Source organism: Spermophilus citellus (genome assembly GCF_964194105.1).
Source record: "Spermophilus citellus genome assembly, chromosome: 3".
Taxonomy (NCBI): Eukaryota; Metazoa; Chordata; class Mammalia; order Rodentia; family Sciuridae; genus Spermophilus; species Spermophilus citellus.
In genome coordinates, this window is record NC_138184.1 from 23,806,012 (window position 1) to 23,823,422 (window position 17,411).

The following is a 17,411-nucleotide window of genomic DNA, read 5'->3' on the forward strand; positions in this document are numbered from 1 at the left end:
ATCCTTCATCTCCCTAAGGGAAAGACAAATCATCTCCAAGAAATTAAAGTATTTGGGCAGCTCACTGAAGGAAATGATGGAGGCTGCCTGGGGCTGGGAGGATAGGCCTGGTGTCTCTGACTTGTAGACTTGAACTAAGGGTGTACTTGTAGCCCATTCAGGACTCACTAGCTGGGACACTCCAGGCCAACTCAAAGATCATAATGCTTTAGAGGGAAAGAGAACGGCTTAAAAAAAAAAAAAAGACATGCACACACACATACTGACTGGGCTTGATTGTGTGGACTGAAGACTTAATTGTTAAAGGAAAAATTGCAAAACGTTGATAGAACAATCTCTTTTTTTTTTTAAACTTCTGCATTTTTTTTAAAGAGAGAGTGAGAGAGGAGAGAGAGAGAGAGAGAAATAATTTTTAATATTTATTTTTTTAGTTCTCGGCGGACACAACATCTTCGTTGGTATGTGGTGCTGAGGATCGAACCCGGGCCGCACGCATGCCAGGCGAGCGCGCTACCACTTGAGCCACATCCCCAGCCCAAACAATATCTTTCTGACCTTATGATAGGGAAGGAGTTCTCAAAATGTACAAAAGAACAAAGAATAGAGGAGAAGAGTGATCACTATACTGACATAAAAATTGAGAACGTCTATTCATCAAGATAGGTGAAGAAACTAAAAAAGACAAACTACGGTCTATAAGAAGATATGAGCAACAATCTATAATAATATTCACAAAGCATTCATATTCAGAATGTCTTAAAAATTCTGATGAATAAATAAGAAAAGTCAAGCAATTCAGTAGAAAAATAACCAAAGGACATGCACAGGCATTTCACAGAAAACAGAAAAGGCCATAAATACATGAAAAAAATACATGACCTTATTAGCAACCATAGAAATACAAATGTCCATTAAAAAGGAAAAGTAAATAAGCCAAAGGCTATTAGTATCACTGTTCACAAACCTTAACATTGAGTTTCTACATTAACCCAATGTTAGTGAATAAAGCAAATTATAGGAAAATGTTTGATCATGTACATACACATTTTATTTTTTCCCCCCAAATCAGTAAAAACTAAAAATCTAAGACAAAACTATAAAGAAGAACAAGGAAGATTTCATATCTTAGCTATTGTGAATAGTGCTACAATAAACACGGGAGTGTAGATATCTCTTTGATATAATGATCTCATTTCCTTTGATTATATCCAGAAGTCAAATATCCAGATCATATGGATAGATCTATTTTTAGTTTTTTGAGGACCTTCCATACTGTGCTCCATGATGATTATACTGGTTCACATTCTCACCAACAGTGGAGAAGAATTTCCTTTTTCTCTTATATCCTCATCAGTGGATGAATGGATAAAGAAAACAAGATTATACACACACACACACACACACACACACACACACACAATGGAGTATGACTTTGCCATAAAAGGAATGGAATTATATATCATTTGCAGCAAAATGGATGGAACTGGAGGTCATTATGTAACATAAATACATCAGACACAGAAAGACAAATACCTCATCTTCTCTCTCAGATGGAGGAGCTAAAAGCGTAGATATGAATATAAAACAGTGATTACTCGAGGCTGAGAAGGATGGTGAAGGGAGAAAGTGGGAGGCTGGATAATAGGTACAAAAACACAGAAACAGGAATGAATCCTAGTGTTCTGCAGCATAGTGGGATGATTGCAGTTCACAATGAACTGTTACATATTTTATGAATAACTAGATGAGAGAAGTTTGAATCACACTCCAAACATAAAACAATGACAAAGAGATGGAAACATTAATTAGCCTAATTTGATCAGGGCAAGTACTGAAATACAGGTAAACATGTATTGAAATATCACACTGTGCCCCAGAAATATGTACAATCATTATAAAAAAAACTAAGAAATATTTAGAGAGATGGAAATGCCAATTACCCTGATTTGATTATTATACATTGTGTACATGTATCAAGTTATTACACTGTACCCCATAAATAGGTACAATTAAAATTAAGATAAAAAGAAGAAAGAGCCAGGCATGGTGGTGTGAGCCTGTAATTCTAGCAACTCAGGAGGCTGAGGCAGGAGGTCAGCCTCAGAAACTTTGCAAGGCCCTAAGCAACCAAGTGAGATTTTGTCTCAAAATAAAAACAATAAAAAGGGCTGGGAATACAGTTCAGTTATGAAGGAGGAGGAGGAGGGAGAGGAGGGAGGAGAAAGAAAGAAAGAAGAATAAGTGAATAGTTAACATAAAATTCAGGACATGTTTTGTTGGGGAGGAGGCAGAGACTTAAATGGAAAGTAATTAAAGTTCTGACAATATTCCATTTCAGAGGATGGCAGCCTATGGGAGAAATCCATTTTGCTACCTCAGAGAACTGAGACAGTTTTTATTTTATTTTTTTTTTTAATTTTTCAATGGTTGGTGAGGAAATGAAAAGAAAACAAAATTTGGTGACGTGTGAGAATTAGAGAATTATATGAAATTCAAAATCTCTTGTTCATCTATAAAGCTTTACTGGAATAGAGTCATCTCTGTTTATGAATCATCTATGTCCCTCCAAACCCACTTCCTCCCATACCCAGATACCACCTCCCCCTGTTCGGAAAATTTCCTATGTATTCCTTATGTTTCAGCATGTCTTATGAGCACAAGTGCTGACTTCCCTTGTCTGAATTATCTTCTCAGCAAACAGCATTCTAGGCAGTGTTTCCTTCCAGAACAAAGGGCAGGCAGGCTTTCCAGCCATTATAAATGGTACAGGTTCCTTAATCTCAGAGTTTCTGTTCTGTGATACAACCCACTATCTGGCTGTCTTTATGTTATCCAGTATAAACTGGGAGCTGGAGAACCACTGCAAGAAAATGCTGACACCCTGGCCAGTGCTATTACTGTAACAAACTATCTTTTGTTTCTGAGCCAGGAGTCTCGTGTCTTTTACCAGCAACTATAAAAGTACTGTGGGGTAAAGTCTCAGACTATTCACAGTCCTCGACAATTCCCCATGTTTATGGATGAAAGAAACCAAGGCCCAGAGAGGAAAACAGATAGGATTCAGGTGACCCCCCAAGATGAGCAGCAGCTTGAGCAGAGGAACTTGTATTTTTCCAATTCCCACTCCAGGGCTCACTTGCCTGACTCAAGGTCTCCAAAAGACTTAGGATTTAACCTTGATGCTCCTTGGGCTTCCTGGCCACACTTAAGTCCTTACCTTTCACACTACATTTGAAGGTTTGACTGACCACTCCAGTATTATTCTCCTTCTCTGCGGGCCACTGATACACGTAGACAGTGGTTCTAGAAGATCCGGCATCCAGCACAATTCCATACTGAATAAAAAGGGAAGTGAGAGTCAGAATAGCTTGGGCCTCATGGAGGATTCATTTCCCAGTGGGCCATTGAGAACCCTGAATACCTTAATTCACATTGCTTCATGTAGGTTGAGGCAACCTAATGATAATGATTGTCTCCAAGCCATCCTTGGCTCCTTGGACTGTGGAAAGGAGAAGAGGTAAGGTAGGAGAGGTTCTAAGGCATGGTTCTCAATGTTGGCCATCTTGCGAGTCCCCCAGGGAGACTTAAACACCAGTGAGCAGGTGGGTAGCAGGAAAAAGACAGAGTTTGGTATGAAGGCATGCTGAATCAGATTCTCAATTAATGCTGAATAAGATGCCCAGCCTCTCTTGAGTTCTCTCGTCTTTAAATGCTTTACTTTTAGAAATAAATAGAAGACCATTTGCCTAATGCTTAGTGGCTGCTCAATGAAACAGGCTCTTATCATATATAGAAAAGCCAGGCAAGTAAAATAAATAAAATAACAAAGCAAAAAACAAAAACAAAGAAAATATGCTCCTCAAATTTACAAATCTAATTTATTGGATTAACCCCTGTTACATTCCTTTTTTAATGGTCTTCTGTGCATATGGCTTCATATATATACATATGTTTAGATTTTAGGTTTTAAAATCCAAATAGGATCATTCTCTAGTTTTTTGTTTTTGTTTTTGCAATGTTCTTAAACAGTATTTCATGAACATTTCTTCCTGCCAGGAAAAATAGACTAATATCAACATTTCAATATATTCATCACACCCTCTGTGAGATATGGAACAATTTACTTAACCAATTCCCCAATTCCCCGATTCTAGACAACTTTCTCCTATTACAAATGCTTGCTTCATGTGAATGGGGCCAAATTCTTTAAAAGTTGCTCCAGCTTCTGAATCACAGCTTCTCCATTGTATTGAACTAGGAAATCCTGTGTACATTGGTATTTGAGCTGGGGCAACCTCTTAATCTCATCTTCTCAGTCTGATGAATGTTGATAGGAATCCTGACATGACATCCCTTGTGGAGACAAGAGTAGCATTGTTCATAATCGTCCCAGGTGGAGATTGAACGGTGAGATTAAAGTGCAGATCAGAACTGAAGGTAGGAAGGGAACCAGACCTCAGTGTCTCAGCCTCCTCCCTTTCCTCCGTCCTGTTGCTCACCTAATCACTACCCTTCCCACAGCACCTGTCATGCCTGCTGCAGACCCCATAAAACAAGATGCTCCAAATATTTATTCCAACCATTTACATGGATGCATTTTTTCTCTGTGTAAGAAGCCAGAGCTTCTGGGCAAAGAGCAAAAAGAAGGAAGAGTGTATATTCTTGTTTTCATTCTAGCTGAGGGTCAGCTTGCAGAAGAGGTGGAGCAGCCAGAGACTGCTCAAGTGGCTGTTCCTCCAGCACTTGCTGATATGCAGACAGGGCCAGCCTCAAGGCCCAACTCTATTTCTAACACGGATCTATCCCCCACTGATATTTCTAAAAATGGAAAAATTAGTCTTTAACCAGTCTTCAGAGCTAATTTGCCTAAATCAGTGGAAGTCATGTGGATCCACTGGAGGAGAGGAGATGGGAATGATTTTTTTTTTTTTCAGTTCAGCTAGTCAGGTGATTGAACGCTTGGATGGAAAGTAACAAGTAACCCTCTAATGTGGTGTCAGAAAAAGGCATGGCTTGCACAAGGATCCAAAGACACACTCAATGGGTTAACTGAAAGGAAAGTCTTCCGTTTCGCATCCCCTGGTCCAAACACTTAAAAAAAAAGACTGTGATTGTCAAAAGCAAAAGCAAAGTTCATGAGGTCAGCTCTGTTAGATGTGCTTATTGTCATTACTAAATGATAAAAATAATAATAGTAGGGATGGGGATATAACTTGGTTGGTAGAGTGTTTGCCTCACTTGCACAAGGCCCTGCATTCAAACTGCAACACCACCACCATCAATCATCATCATCATCATCATCATCATCATCATCATCATCAACAGTATTGAGCACTTACTATATATTAAGAACTTTGCAATTGGCTTTAGTAAGTGCTATTGCCTTTATAAGGCAGGTATAATCATCTTCCTTATTTGACATAGGGGAACAGACCTGGGATCAATCTGTAGTCATGGTTTGCCTCCTTCACTGGGTTCCCAGGAATTCAAGGGGTGACTGTTCAGGCATAGGTGCTGAACTGTTATGGCACTGTAGTCTTCCTTTGTTTAGATAGAAAGTTTCTTAAAAGCATGCTCTTAGGTTAGGGTTATGCAGAACTGGCTGGATGAGAGGTGGACCAAGGGCTTTCTAGAAAGGAAGAAACCAATTATCCAATTTGTTCTTCAAGATGTAGATCAAAATGGGCCCCACGGCATCAGAAATCCAGGCTGCTGAGCAAGGCTCGATAAGGGTTAAAAGGGACCCATTTCTTCACAGCCTGGTCCAGTGGCTGTCATTGGGGAATACTGGTGGTACATGGGAGTGTGACCTACAACAGTCTGTAATCTTGTGCCCAGTGTGGAGAATTCACATGAACTGAGCAGGTCACATGGGAAAAGTCCCTAAACCTTAAGAATGTGTAGGACCCATCTTCAACAGTGACATCATGTGGCTGCAAGAGGCAACAGGCACTGGGGTATTCGTCATTGGATCAAGAAGCCCCAAGATTCTTAGACAGCTGTGATTGGGGGTGGGGAGGGCGAAGCCTCAAGAGGAAGCTATTGGACTTAATGATAACCAAGCAGGTAGGGGCCTGACTAAAAATAACAGCGATGGCATCATGTTTACTCTTCAATCTTGTGGAGCAGGTCACACCAGTAACTCAGACTGAGGACAGTTCTGACCCTTGATGGAGTTTCAATTGCTCTGCCCTTAAATTTTCATCAAGCAAGGTCAGGCAAGTCAAGGCTAGATTTAACAACCAGATAACATGCCCCATCATGAGGGTCCTTCAAAGGCTGTGGGGGAGCTGCCCTTCATAGCAACTGTCAGTTGCACAGAAAGGCAAAATAGGGCTCATGGCATGAAAACACAAATGTGACAATTAAAAAGCCCCATATTCATTTACTATCACCTTCACAGTACTCTTCGCCCCCCCCCCTCCAGCCCCAGCAAACATTGCAAAACTCAAGGAGACCAAAGTCTCCATCCCCTGAGAAAACCTGCATATGGAACATGATCGGCCAAGGCTGCCGTTCTGCTTCTGGTTCAACTGCCCAGAACATCTGTTTTTTTCCCCACATTTAATCCACCCACTTAAGCAGAATGCACCTTATGAGCTGATCTTCCCATATTATACAACTTCTTGTCTCCTGTAATGGGAGCCAAGGCCTGAGAGCAAGATTCTGAAGACATTTAAAATTCTCTCTTAACTGTCAATTAGTTGGTGGAAGGTGTGTCCAGTCCTTTCAAACCCTTGCTTAAGGCCACTGTTTCTGTTCTCTTCTTCTATATCGGCTCTGCTATTTTTCAGCCTTTGTCCTTTCTCTTTCTCTGTTTTCTCATCTGAAATCTGGGGATAATAATCTTATTATTTACATCGACCTGGTGTTGACGTTTTCCTGCCCACATCCTCTCAGATCTTGCTGAGGTGAATAATCATCCATCACGCACCTGCCCCGAAGACTTTCTCTAGTGGCCTGAGCCTACTTGAGCACATAGTATGACAGAAATACTAGAGCAACGTCCCTAGGAGCAGCTTGTCATCCAATGATTGATGAAGTTAGTGTTTTTTATGAAAACCAGGAGTGAGGTGCTTGCCTTGACGTCACAACATATGGGACAACTCTGAGGTGAATGATGCATGGGCTCCCTGAGATACTGCTAGGACTGAGCCTCAGTTGACCACAGTGCTGACCTACTAGATCACTGGGCCCTATAGACTGCCATACATCTGCCTCACTTCTCTGTTCCCTTCCCCATGTGTCCTGGGATCATCCCCAGATGATCTTTTTGCACTTGCATCTTGACTAGGGGAACCCAACCTTGGAGAGTAGCATGAATCGTGTGTGGCCCTCTCCTCTAATGGAGCCCTCAACAATGCCTGGAATTTATAGTCATGTGCTGCTTAATGACAGGGATTTCCCCTGAGAAGTGCACTGTTTGGCAATTTTATCACAGTGGGGACATCATGCAGTGTACTTAGCAGACCTAGAAGGATAGCCTACTACACACCTAGACTATGTGGTGTAGACTATTGATTCTAGGCTTCAAGCCTGTATAGCAGGTCACCATACTGAATACCACAAGCCCTTGCAACACAACAGTAAGCATTTGCACATCCTAAGCATAGAAAAGATACAGAAAATGGGTTGGGGTTGTGGCTTAGCGGTAGCGTGCTTGCCTAGCACACTGGAGGCACTGAGTTCGATCCTCAGCACCACATAAAAATAAATAAATAAAATAAAGGCATTGTGTCCAACTATAACTAAAAAAAAAAGTAAAAAAAAGGGAAAGATACAGAAAAAAATATGGGATCAAAGATAAAAAATAGTTCACCTGTATAGAGCACTTACCACAAATGGAGCTTGCTCTGGGTAAGTCAGAGAGTAGGGAGTGAATGCCAAGGCTTAGGACTTTATCACGACTTTAGGCTTCATGAACATTGGACACTACATTCAACTTACAAAAAAGTTTTCTTTAAAGTTTCTTTAAAGTTTTCAATAATAAATTAATCTAAGATGACTGTAAAATTTTTTACTTTATGAACTTTAAAAATTTTAAAGCATTTTTACTCTTCTTAAATAATATTTTAAAGCACCAACACATTGTACATCTGAATAAAAATAGTCTCTTCTATCCTCCTTCTACAAGCTTTTTTTCCCCTTCTTTTGTTCTCCTATTTTACTTTTTAAGTGTTTTTGTTAAAGAAACCAAGACACAACACACACATTAGCCTAGGCCTACACACGATCAGGATCATCAATATCAACGTCCCCCACCTCCATGTCTTGTCCCACTGGAAGGTCTTCCAGGACAACACACATGAAGCTATCATCTCCTACAGTAACAATACCTCCTTCTGTAATCCCCTTTGAAAGGCTTGACTAAAGCTATTTTATACAGTTAACTTTTTTTTTTTAATAATAAGAGGAGTACACTCTAAGAATAAAAAATATAGTACAGAAAACTCATAAACAGTAACATAGGCATTTACTATCATTACTTAATATCACACACTGTGCAAAATCATATAGGCTATGCTTTTATATGACTGGCAGTGCAGTGGGCTTGTCGACCCCAGCATCACCACAAACATGACTAATGAACTGTGCTGTGACATTACAATGGCCACAATGTTACTAAGTGATAGGAATTTTTCATCTATGGGAATCTCATGGGACCAGCATGGTCTGTTTTAACCAAAACTTCATATGGTACATGACTGTACTTTTCATTACTCAATTTACTTCTCAATTTTTCCACATCCCTGAATGATGAACAGAGGACTTATATCCCAGAACAAGTAAAAGCCATCAGCTGGTAACTCCTTTAAACAACCAATCCTTAACATTTATAGGATCAGAGTCAACATTTTATAAATGGAGGTGTCTGCCCTGCCCCCTCTCCCTCAAACCTGTCCTCTTCCCACCGGTGGCAAATCCATACAGTAAAGAAACTCTTGCACCTGTGTGTGGACAGTTCCAACCCACTGTCTTTGCTCTGTCTATATCCCCTGCCAACACCTGTCTCTTAGTCACCTCTCGGACTACCCTCAGGAGGAGAGGTAAACCCAGAGTGCAGCTACAGCTGGTTCTTCTGAATTGTAGGGCCCAGAGTAGGGGCTCCAGTTATTGGAGTGTCAGGGTAGTCCTAGCCTTCCTTTCCCTCCCCAAATTCATTAAACCTTCCTGCATTTGGACCCTTCTTCTCCACCCTCCCTCCTGTTCAGAGGAGGATGTGTGCTGCTCCCATCAAAGGTCCATCCCTCCTCCTGAGGTCTTCATTCAGAACTCAGGATCAGGGGAATGTGGGAGATATGTGAAGAGGCCTTGGGAACAGAAGGGTCCAGGTTTCAGTTCCAATCCTGCCATTCACTGGCCACACCTAGGTTTCCTCATTTGCAAAATGGGAAGTGGTATTGTTGTCTACTTCTATAGTTATAACAAGGGTTAAATGAGATAAATAAGGAGGAAATACTCACCAAACCGGAGCAGTAGGATAAGAAGTATAAAGAGTAAATATTACTCTTAGTTGCAGTCTCAATTTTATATATTTTCTAGGAGAAGGCAAAGCCTGGAGCTTGGGAAAACAACTTCTGAAGGCCTTAGCTAATGTGTTGGGAGCAACAAGATAATCTGTTTCCTCTCATGGTTGGGCACTTGAATAGGTTTATTTTTCTTCCTTTTTTTACTCGTGTTATTCACGAGGGATGAGATCTTAAGTAAAACATCCCATCAAAGAACCAACTGCCATGATCCTTAGGAGATTTTAGTCTAATTCTTTTGAAGTGTAGCTTCAGAATGTTAGATCAAACCTGATCATGGCGCTCTGGGCAAAATTAGTTTCTTTAAAAAATTTCTATTTCAAATACAGCCTTTGAATGGTCTTGGCTAAAAACTGTTATCTTTGGTTCCTACAGTCATAGCAAGACAACAAAGTCCTCGGAGTAGGTATCACCCCCCCCGAATCTGTAGCCTCAACTATCACAAGCCCAGCAGGTCTGGACCTTCTCCATGGGCCTTAACACCATTTTCTTCTGGTTACAGTTTGGAACTCATGGTTTTAGGGTGTTTGATGTCATAGCCCATTTCTTTCTTTCAATGCCAATTCCTTTGCTCTTACCTTTAGTCCTGGAGGGAGGATCTCTGGGTGGCGGATCTGGATGAGTGTGATAGCCACGAGCACCACAATGCTCACAAGCAGGACCACCAAGGTGACAATGACTGGAGTTCGGGAGAGAGCCTTGAGGCCTACAATGGGAAGACCAAGAAGACACATGAGTGAGAAGTAGGAACCAGGTCTTTGTAGAATCCACAGACTGGGCCCATCATCATGTACATGTCACTTCCTCTGTCTTTATAGAGACCCATGATTTTAAGATGGAGTAGCAACTTGGCTTCAATACCCATTTATTCTTCCCTTCCAAATTGCAGACTAACACAGTGTTTGCAGGGAGTGTGTGCACAATCTAGCTTTCTAGTATTTCTAAAAATGTATTATGCATGTTACTGATCACCCCTGAGACATTTGAGATAACATTTATTATTATTATTATTTTTAATATTTGATTTTATTTTGAGGTAAAATTTTTAAAAACAGATTTAAAACACATGGATCTTCTATTAAAGCAGATGAGATGATATTTTATTTTAAAATACTCTCAGGTAAAAGAAGTTAGTACTGTATGGAAATTTGTAAATAAAAATGATTTCATTTATGTGAAGTTCAAGAGCAAGAGGGTGACAGGAATCAAAACAATGATTGCCTGAAGGCATTCACTGGGAAGTAGCATGTGGGCACTTTCCAAGGGTGATGGAAATACTTTCAATATTAAAAAGACTATAGGGGTATACTGGTGTGTGCATTTGTCAAAACTCATCAAGCCTTTCAAAGTCCTCTGGGGAAACTTGAAAATCAAAGTAAAACATCTTCTTAGGTACAATTTCCCTTTAAAAAAAAGATTCTTATAAATCATCCTCCCTCTCCTAAAACATACTCTCAGAAGGCAAGAATACCCAATTCAGAGGTAAAATTTAGGATTTATCCATTTCACTGCATATAAATTATACCAATTTTTTAAAAAAAGGTAAAAGAGTCAACTAAAATGATTGACTAAGTAAAAATCTTGATTGAATTATTAAAGCATAAATATTAAATGGCTGAAATATAATAAACACTAGCAGAACAGAAAGATCACTGGATTCAGAGAATCCTAATATGTCTATTACCGATTGTCTATTTAAATGTAAATTAGTTAAAATAAAATATTTATTTTGTCAATCTCCCTAGTCACATCTCGAGTATTCAATAACCACATGTGACCTTGTGACCCCCATATTGGCCAGAGAAGATCCAGAGCAGTTCTATCACTGAAGAAAGTTTTCTTGAAAGGCAGAGGGGTAAATCCTGCCTTATTCCAGAACATTTACTCTTAGGACCATCATAACCTATGCTTTACTGTTTCTTTGTTTCTAGGAGACATCTTTCGTGGAAATAAACAAGGGCCTGTATGTGTCGTCATAATAGAATTAGATACAGCTCCAATATCCAATTGCATCACAACACTCACTACTTGGGGAGGGCAGTCATGCAGCAGGTCTCAATGGCTCAGAATAGCCCTGTTTCCCCTATAGTATAGAGGCAGTCACAGACATTTCCTGATGTTAAAGGTAGTCACTCCTGCATTTTTAGTCTCCTACCTTGCCATTGGGAGTGTAAACCAGAGGGAGGGCAATTTGTCAGTATTGACCAAATTGCAAATGAGCATACCATCTGACTCAAAATCTCACTCCTGGGAATCTATCCCACATAACTAGCTCCACGTGTATAAAATGACTTTGCGTAAAGCTTCTCACTGCAGAATCATTTGTAATAGCAACTGGAGGGAAGCCAACTTCTGTGGGCTGACCTTCAGAGCATCAGAAGGGGTTCTAGATCACTCCTCTGTCGTTCCAGAGAAAGTACAGGACCCAGCCAGTAACCAGTTAATCCAGAGACGAACATCTGCATCAGATTTCAACAGTTTCACATTGGAGTCAGTAATAGAGGTTTAAGGGATTTTTTCCCCCCAACAAGACATGGTATAGTTTTAATCTGCCAAGTTAAGCTTGTACTTTGGAAGGCATGTAACAGATCAGTCTGTGTGTGGGATGTTAAAGTATGTGCGTTAACATTTCAAAGTGTTTTGGGGAAAACCTGGAAATCAAAATAAACCAGCTTCTTAAGTACAAATTTCCCTTTACAAAAAGAAAAAAAAAACAATACATATAAATGGTCTTTATCTCCTAAAATCATATTCACTTGGAAGACAGGAATACCCAGTTGAAGACATGACTAAAGAATGTCTTTCAAAGGGGGAGGGGGATGAGATATGTAAGCAGTCTCCTGACCACAGCCACGGGGCTGGCCTCCTAAATCCTCTGTGCTTCAGCAGTTTTCAAGTAAAAAGCTATGATTACTTTAAGCAAACCCTTGCCCCAGCAGAAAAGCTTGTTACAACGCAAAATGGACTAGGCTAGGTCTCACTCATTTAAGAAATGCAGCCTAGAGCTGTGCTGTCATTAGGGTTGGACAAACACTGTAATTGCAAGGTGTCTACCTGACCATGGGGAGGCCAGAGCCTTCTGAGCTTCCACATGAGCAATTCTAAAAAGTGCTGCAGAGGCAGGCAAGGCAACTTGGAAGTGTGCATTGGGGAGAGAAAACACTCCGTACTTGTGTCTGCAGGATCAACCCCAATACTGACCCACGGTGGGGTGGAGGCTATTGTAGGCACTGTGCCAGCGACAACATTTGGATGGAAATACCGGAAAGATTTGAGTACATTACAATTCATCACAAAATTAACAATATTCTCAAGCACAATATTTACACACAGCTGGGTCAGGGAAACCACAAAGGCCAAATTAATGGATTATACAAACCGGAAAAACCATTTAAGCGAAACATGCATGTTAGTCCTTGTTTTGTGCGGCTTTGATGAAAAGCATTACTTTTCTTTACCTGAGAAACGCCAATGGCAAAACCTGGGTGAGCAATCGAATTTCAAACCCATGAGGTTAAACAGTCAGTGGCAGGGGACTTGAAGGTAAAACGGAGCTGAAGCTGGGGCACTCCTGATTTGACAAAACCATGCTTGCTGCCTACTGAGGGACACGAACCTGCTTGCTCACACGGTTGGCGGGTCACGACAGAAAACATCTTTTCTTCCCAGCTGCAGGTGAGAGAACACAGGATGACAACACGTGTATGGACCTGGCTCCAGAAGTTCAAAAAAAACGTGCACCCATTGAAACACATACCCATTTCATTTCCTCCAAATCAAGACGTCATCCAGGACCATGAGCTTAAACCCAGAACTTTCAAGATAGACCCAAAGCTAGAACTTAATTCTAGCGTCCCCCGCCCCATGCAAGGCAAAGAAGGATGGCTCTGCTGAAACTTTAAACTGCAAACAATTTTTGAAAATTAAAAGTCCTTTTTTTTTTTTTTTTAATCCCCCTGCAGATTGTTCCACCTGTACACACCACCCAGGCAGAAAAACCTTCCTCCTATTATGAACATTCATGAGGCTGCGGCAAGGCTTTGCTTTCAAGCACAACAGCAAGGCAGGTTTATGTTTGTGCGTGTCCGGGGCCCACGAGCCCGGAGTCGCCCCTTAAAGACCGGGCAGGGGTACCTAGAGTTGCCGGCTGGAGATGGTTGCCAGAGGATGCCAGGCCCTGGCCTCCAGCGCCCCCAGGTCCGGGGAGTGTGTGGGGGGGTCACTCTGGATTGCGTCTCCACAGAGCTGTGGGCATCTAAGCGCCCAGCGCATCTCGCGCTCGGTTGGGGCGCTCGGTTAAAGACGCGTCCGCAGCTCGCGGGCAGGGCAGGGACCACCCCCCGCCGCCCGAGGATCTGGGGCTCGCGCCCTGCGGCCCTCTGCGGGAATCTGATTTCGGTTCTTGCCCTCCCAGTTCTCACCCTGGGAGGGAGCCACCCGTTCTTCCCTCCTCCGCGGCTCGGGTGCCAGGTCCCCTGACTTTACCTGTGCGCTGCTGGTTCCAGAAAGGCGACAGGCGCTGGAAGTATTGGCGGAGGCGTCGGGGAGGCGGGGCGAGGTGGCGCGGGGGTGGCGCAGCCTCCGCTCGGGACCGCCCCCTCAGCGGTGTCAAAGCCGAGAACCTCTTCACCTTCTCTATTCCACTGGCGGTCGCCCCAGCCTTCGGTGGAAGCGGAAGGGAGAGGGTGAGCGCCTAGTGGTTGAAGCCAGTCCCTGCCTGCTCCAGGGGCCCACAGTCCCTCGCCAAGTTGTAGCCAAATAGCACTTCACCTTCCCTCTTGTAGTTCTCTCTGTATCACCTCAACCCAAAGTAGAAGGGGAAGCGGCCAGACTTTGTCCTAGATCCCTCGGAAGCCTGTGTAGGGGAGAAGGAAGGGTCCTATCCATTGCCGGCTTCGCTTCCATCTTTGTCAAAGCAAAGAAGCTTTTGATGTCTTCTAGTTTCCTCCACTGTCACCCCAAACCTAAGTGGAGGAAAAATAGGGCCAGAGGCCAAGTAGTGACTAGGCGTTCCTGGGGCATGCATGACTTTTTGCAGTTCCCCCACCCATGTGGAGGGCCCTGTACTGTCTTTGGGAGCTGGAGTGGAACACCGATAATGTTGGCAAGTAGGCAGGTGGGTCCCCTGGGTCGCGTACTTCTGAAGCACAAAGCAATGCATTGAGACATTCCCTTTGGTATTATAGCAGAACCACCTTGACTACGCCCAGGGACATTCCCAGTGATTACTAAGCAATGTTTTCCCCTTCCCCGTTTTTAAAATGAGCATTTTAAAGACAAAATTCAGGGCTAGCTCAATCTAGAAGAGGTCAAATAGGAAAGATTGGGGGGGCGGGGACAGCAACACCTGGGCAGCAGTGATCCCAAACCCTAGGAATGTTTCTAATGCAGTAGCAGGCAGCTCCTGGTCCCTCTGAGTGACCTCAAGGACCCTGGAATTATCCCAGGAAGAAGCCTGAGTGGTCTGTGTTGGTCCATCCTTCCTTGTGGCTCCTGGGGGTCCTGGGCCTGCTCACCCTCTTCTAGAGATATACCAGTTTCCTATCGTGTACAGTTGATAGAAAAGCCTCTATGAGGTAAGAGGGCCTTAAGAGAGAAGTGTCTTTCTTAGAGATGTCTGAGCCTGGAGAGGAAGGTCCCAAGTGAGGGCTGTGTGTGTGCACATGCCCACATTCATTGTGTGAATGGGCCCTTGCTGTTGTATTGGTACAGGGTCTGCACTGGGTGTCAGACATTCAGTGAGTGCTGACTACAATATGAGTCTTATTTTCTTTGAAAGCTGTGGGCCAATGAAAGATAAGGCATATGATAGAGCTGAGGGTCCCTCTGTATTTAGTATTCCAGACCTGAGGAGTAAGATCTGCTCCAAGGGATAGATGCTGGTCCTAGCATCTCCAGTGATTGATTTCCTGGGAACTGGGAAAAGTGATTTCCTAGGAAGCCTGGAAATACAGTTGGTGATAATATCCAAAAATAGCAGGGATTGGTCCATTCCAGCTTTCTTCTCTGCTTGCCTCAATCTACAGGTCTCATAATTTAGTTATGTGAGCACTAATCTCCTTTGAGAACCTTACAGTCCCCAACTCACCTTTAAGTTTTCCAAACTTCTCTGGAAACCATCTGCTCCAGGCACTGCACTAACTTCTTTGCAGTGCCCAACTAGTCCTAGTCATTCATAGGCACTTTGCCATCATCACTATGTAAGGAGACACACATAAACACACACACATACACACAAAACACACACACACACACATTTCCCCATCCACCCCCACATAGAAAAACTCATACCCCTTTACAGCTCTTTTTGATTATAAAATAATACAGATGTGCTTCACTTGATATCAAAGCATACTATAAAGCTATAGTACTTTTAAAAAGCCTAGTTTGGGTACAGGAATATACCAAGAGATCTAAAGGACAAAAGACACTCCAGTATCAGACTAATGGGTGTGGAATTTAGTATACAGAAATTGAGCGGTTGAAAGAACATATTCTCCAATAACTAGCATTGAAACCACCACTTTGGGAAAAAAAATCCCAATCACTCACCAAGCACACATACACAAAAAAAGATTTTAGATGAATTAAAATTTAAATATGAAAAAGAATTTAACATTCTGAGAAAATGTAGAAGAGCATTTTTATGATACTTGGGAAGGAACAGTCTCTCCTAGCATGAGATCAAAGCAGGAAGATAGTCAACCAAACTGAATCCTTAAAAATGAAAAATTACTGGTTGGGCCTGGTGGCGCACACCTGTAATCCCAGCAGCTCAGGAGGTGGAGGCAGGAGGATTGCAAGTTCAAAGCCAGCCTCAACAATTTAGTGAGCCACTAAGTAACTTAGTGAGAACTTGTCTCTAAATAAAATATAAAATAGGGCTAGGGATGTGGCTCAATGGTTGAGTGCCTCTGAGTTCAATCCCTGGTACCCATTCTCATCCCTCCCCCAAAAAAGAAAAATCACTGTATTGAAACATATGCAAACAAACATAAATTGTGGGGGAAATGATTAAGAATGTAATAGCAAGGAATTTAAAACCATAATATAGCCTAAGGTCCTACGAATCCATAGAAAAATAGGAATGTCTAAAATAGAAAGACAAATAACATGCACTGGCCAATTTAAAAAATAAATATAAATGATGGCATTAAAACTTTAATATCTTTAAACAAGATTTTTTTTTAAACTAATGAATTTAGTAAAGTTTAAAAAGATGGCAGGTGCTCTGGTTGGAGCAGGTGGGTATGGGGAAGCAGGCCCTTAATATAGGCTTCTGCCACATGATATATCTTCCTTGCTCTCCAGATACTTTGGCCTGGTGTGTGCTCCTCTCCCAGACGTTCCACAAGGCTCAGGCCTGGGCCCCCTTTTCTTGCCTCATTCTTTCCCATTCATGTCTATGACTTCTGTACCACTCACAGAAGCCTCTCAATTCATAGTTCCTGCTCAGGATCTCCTTCTATACTTGAGGACTTAATGAATTTCATTTGACTTCTTCTGGGTGTCTTATAGGCATCTCACATTTCCTAAGTCTCAAGCTGAGCTCTTTATCTTCCCCCCACCAAATTATCATCAGCTCCTTGAATGTTCCTTATCTCAGTGGCACCCACCCTCGTCCAGACAAACAAGGCCACGACCCAAGCTTTGTGTTTGATAATCTTGCCCTCATTCCTCATAATCAGCCAGTCACGGATTAGGGCCAATTCTAACCTCTTAATCGTCTCTCCAGTACATCCTTCTCTGCATCTCCACCACCGTGATCTGAGCCAGGGTTTCTCCATCTGAGCACTATTGACATTTCAAGTTGAATAATTTTTGTAATAGAAACTGTCCTGTGGGTTATAGGGTGTGATTTAGTAACATCCCTGATCTTTACCC

General features: G+C 42.1%; 1 protein-coding gene across 1 annotated transcript in view; it reads right to left on the reverse strand.

Moving 5' to 3' along the window:
* The window catches only part of ENTPD3 (ectonucleoside triphosphate diphosphohydrolase 3), a 35,742-nt gene extending 21,586 nt beyond the window's left edge, over positions 1 to 14,156 (reverse strand). Inside the window, exons 1-4 of the mRNA XM_081286521.1 lie at positions 14,013 to 14,156; positions 13,144 to 13,196; positions 10,106 to 10,233; positions 3,218 to 3,335 (exon numbers count right to left, since the gene is read on the reverse strand). Coding sequence (XP_081142647.1) covers positions 3,218 to 3,335; positions 10,106 to 10,233; positions 13,144 to 13,183 — 286 coding nt within the window. The 5' untranslated portion in view covers positions 13,184 to 13,196; positions 14,013 to 14,156. The remainder of the gene's footprint in view (positions 1 to 3,217; positions 3,336 to 10,105; positions 10,234 to 13,143; positions 13,197 to 14,012) is intronic.
* Between the last annotated feature and the right edge of the window lie 3,255 nt (positions 14,157 to 17,411).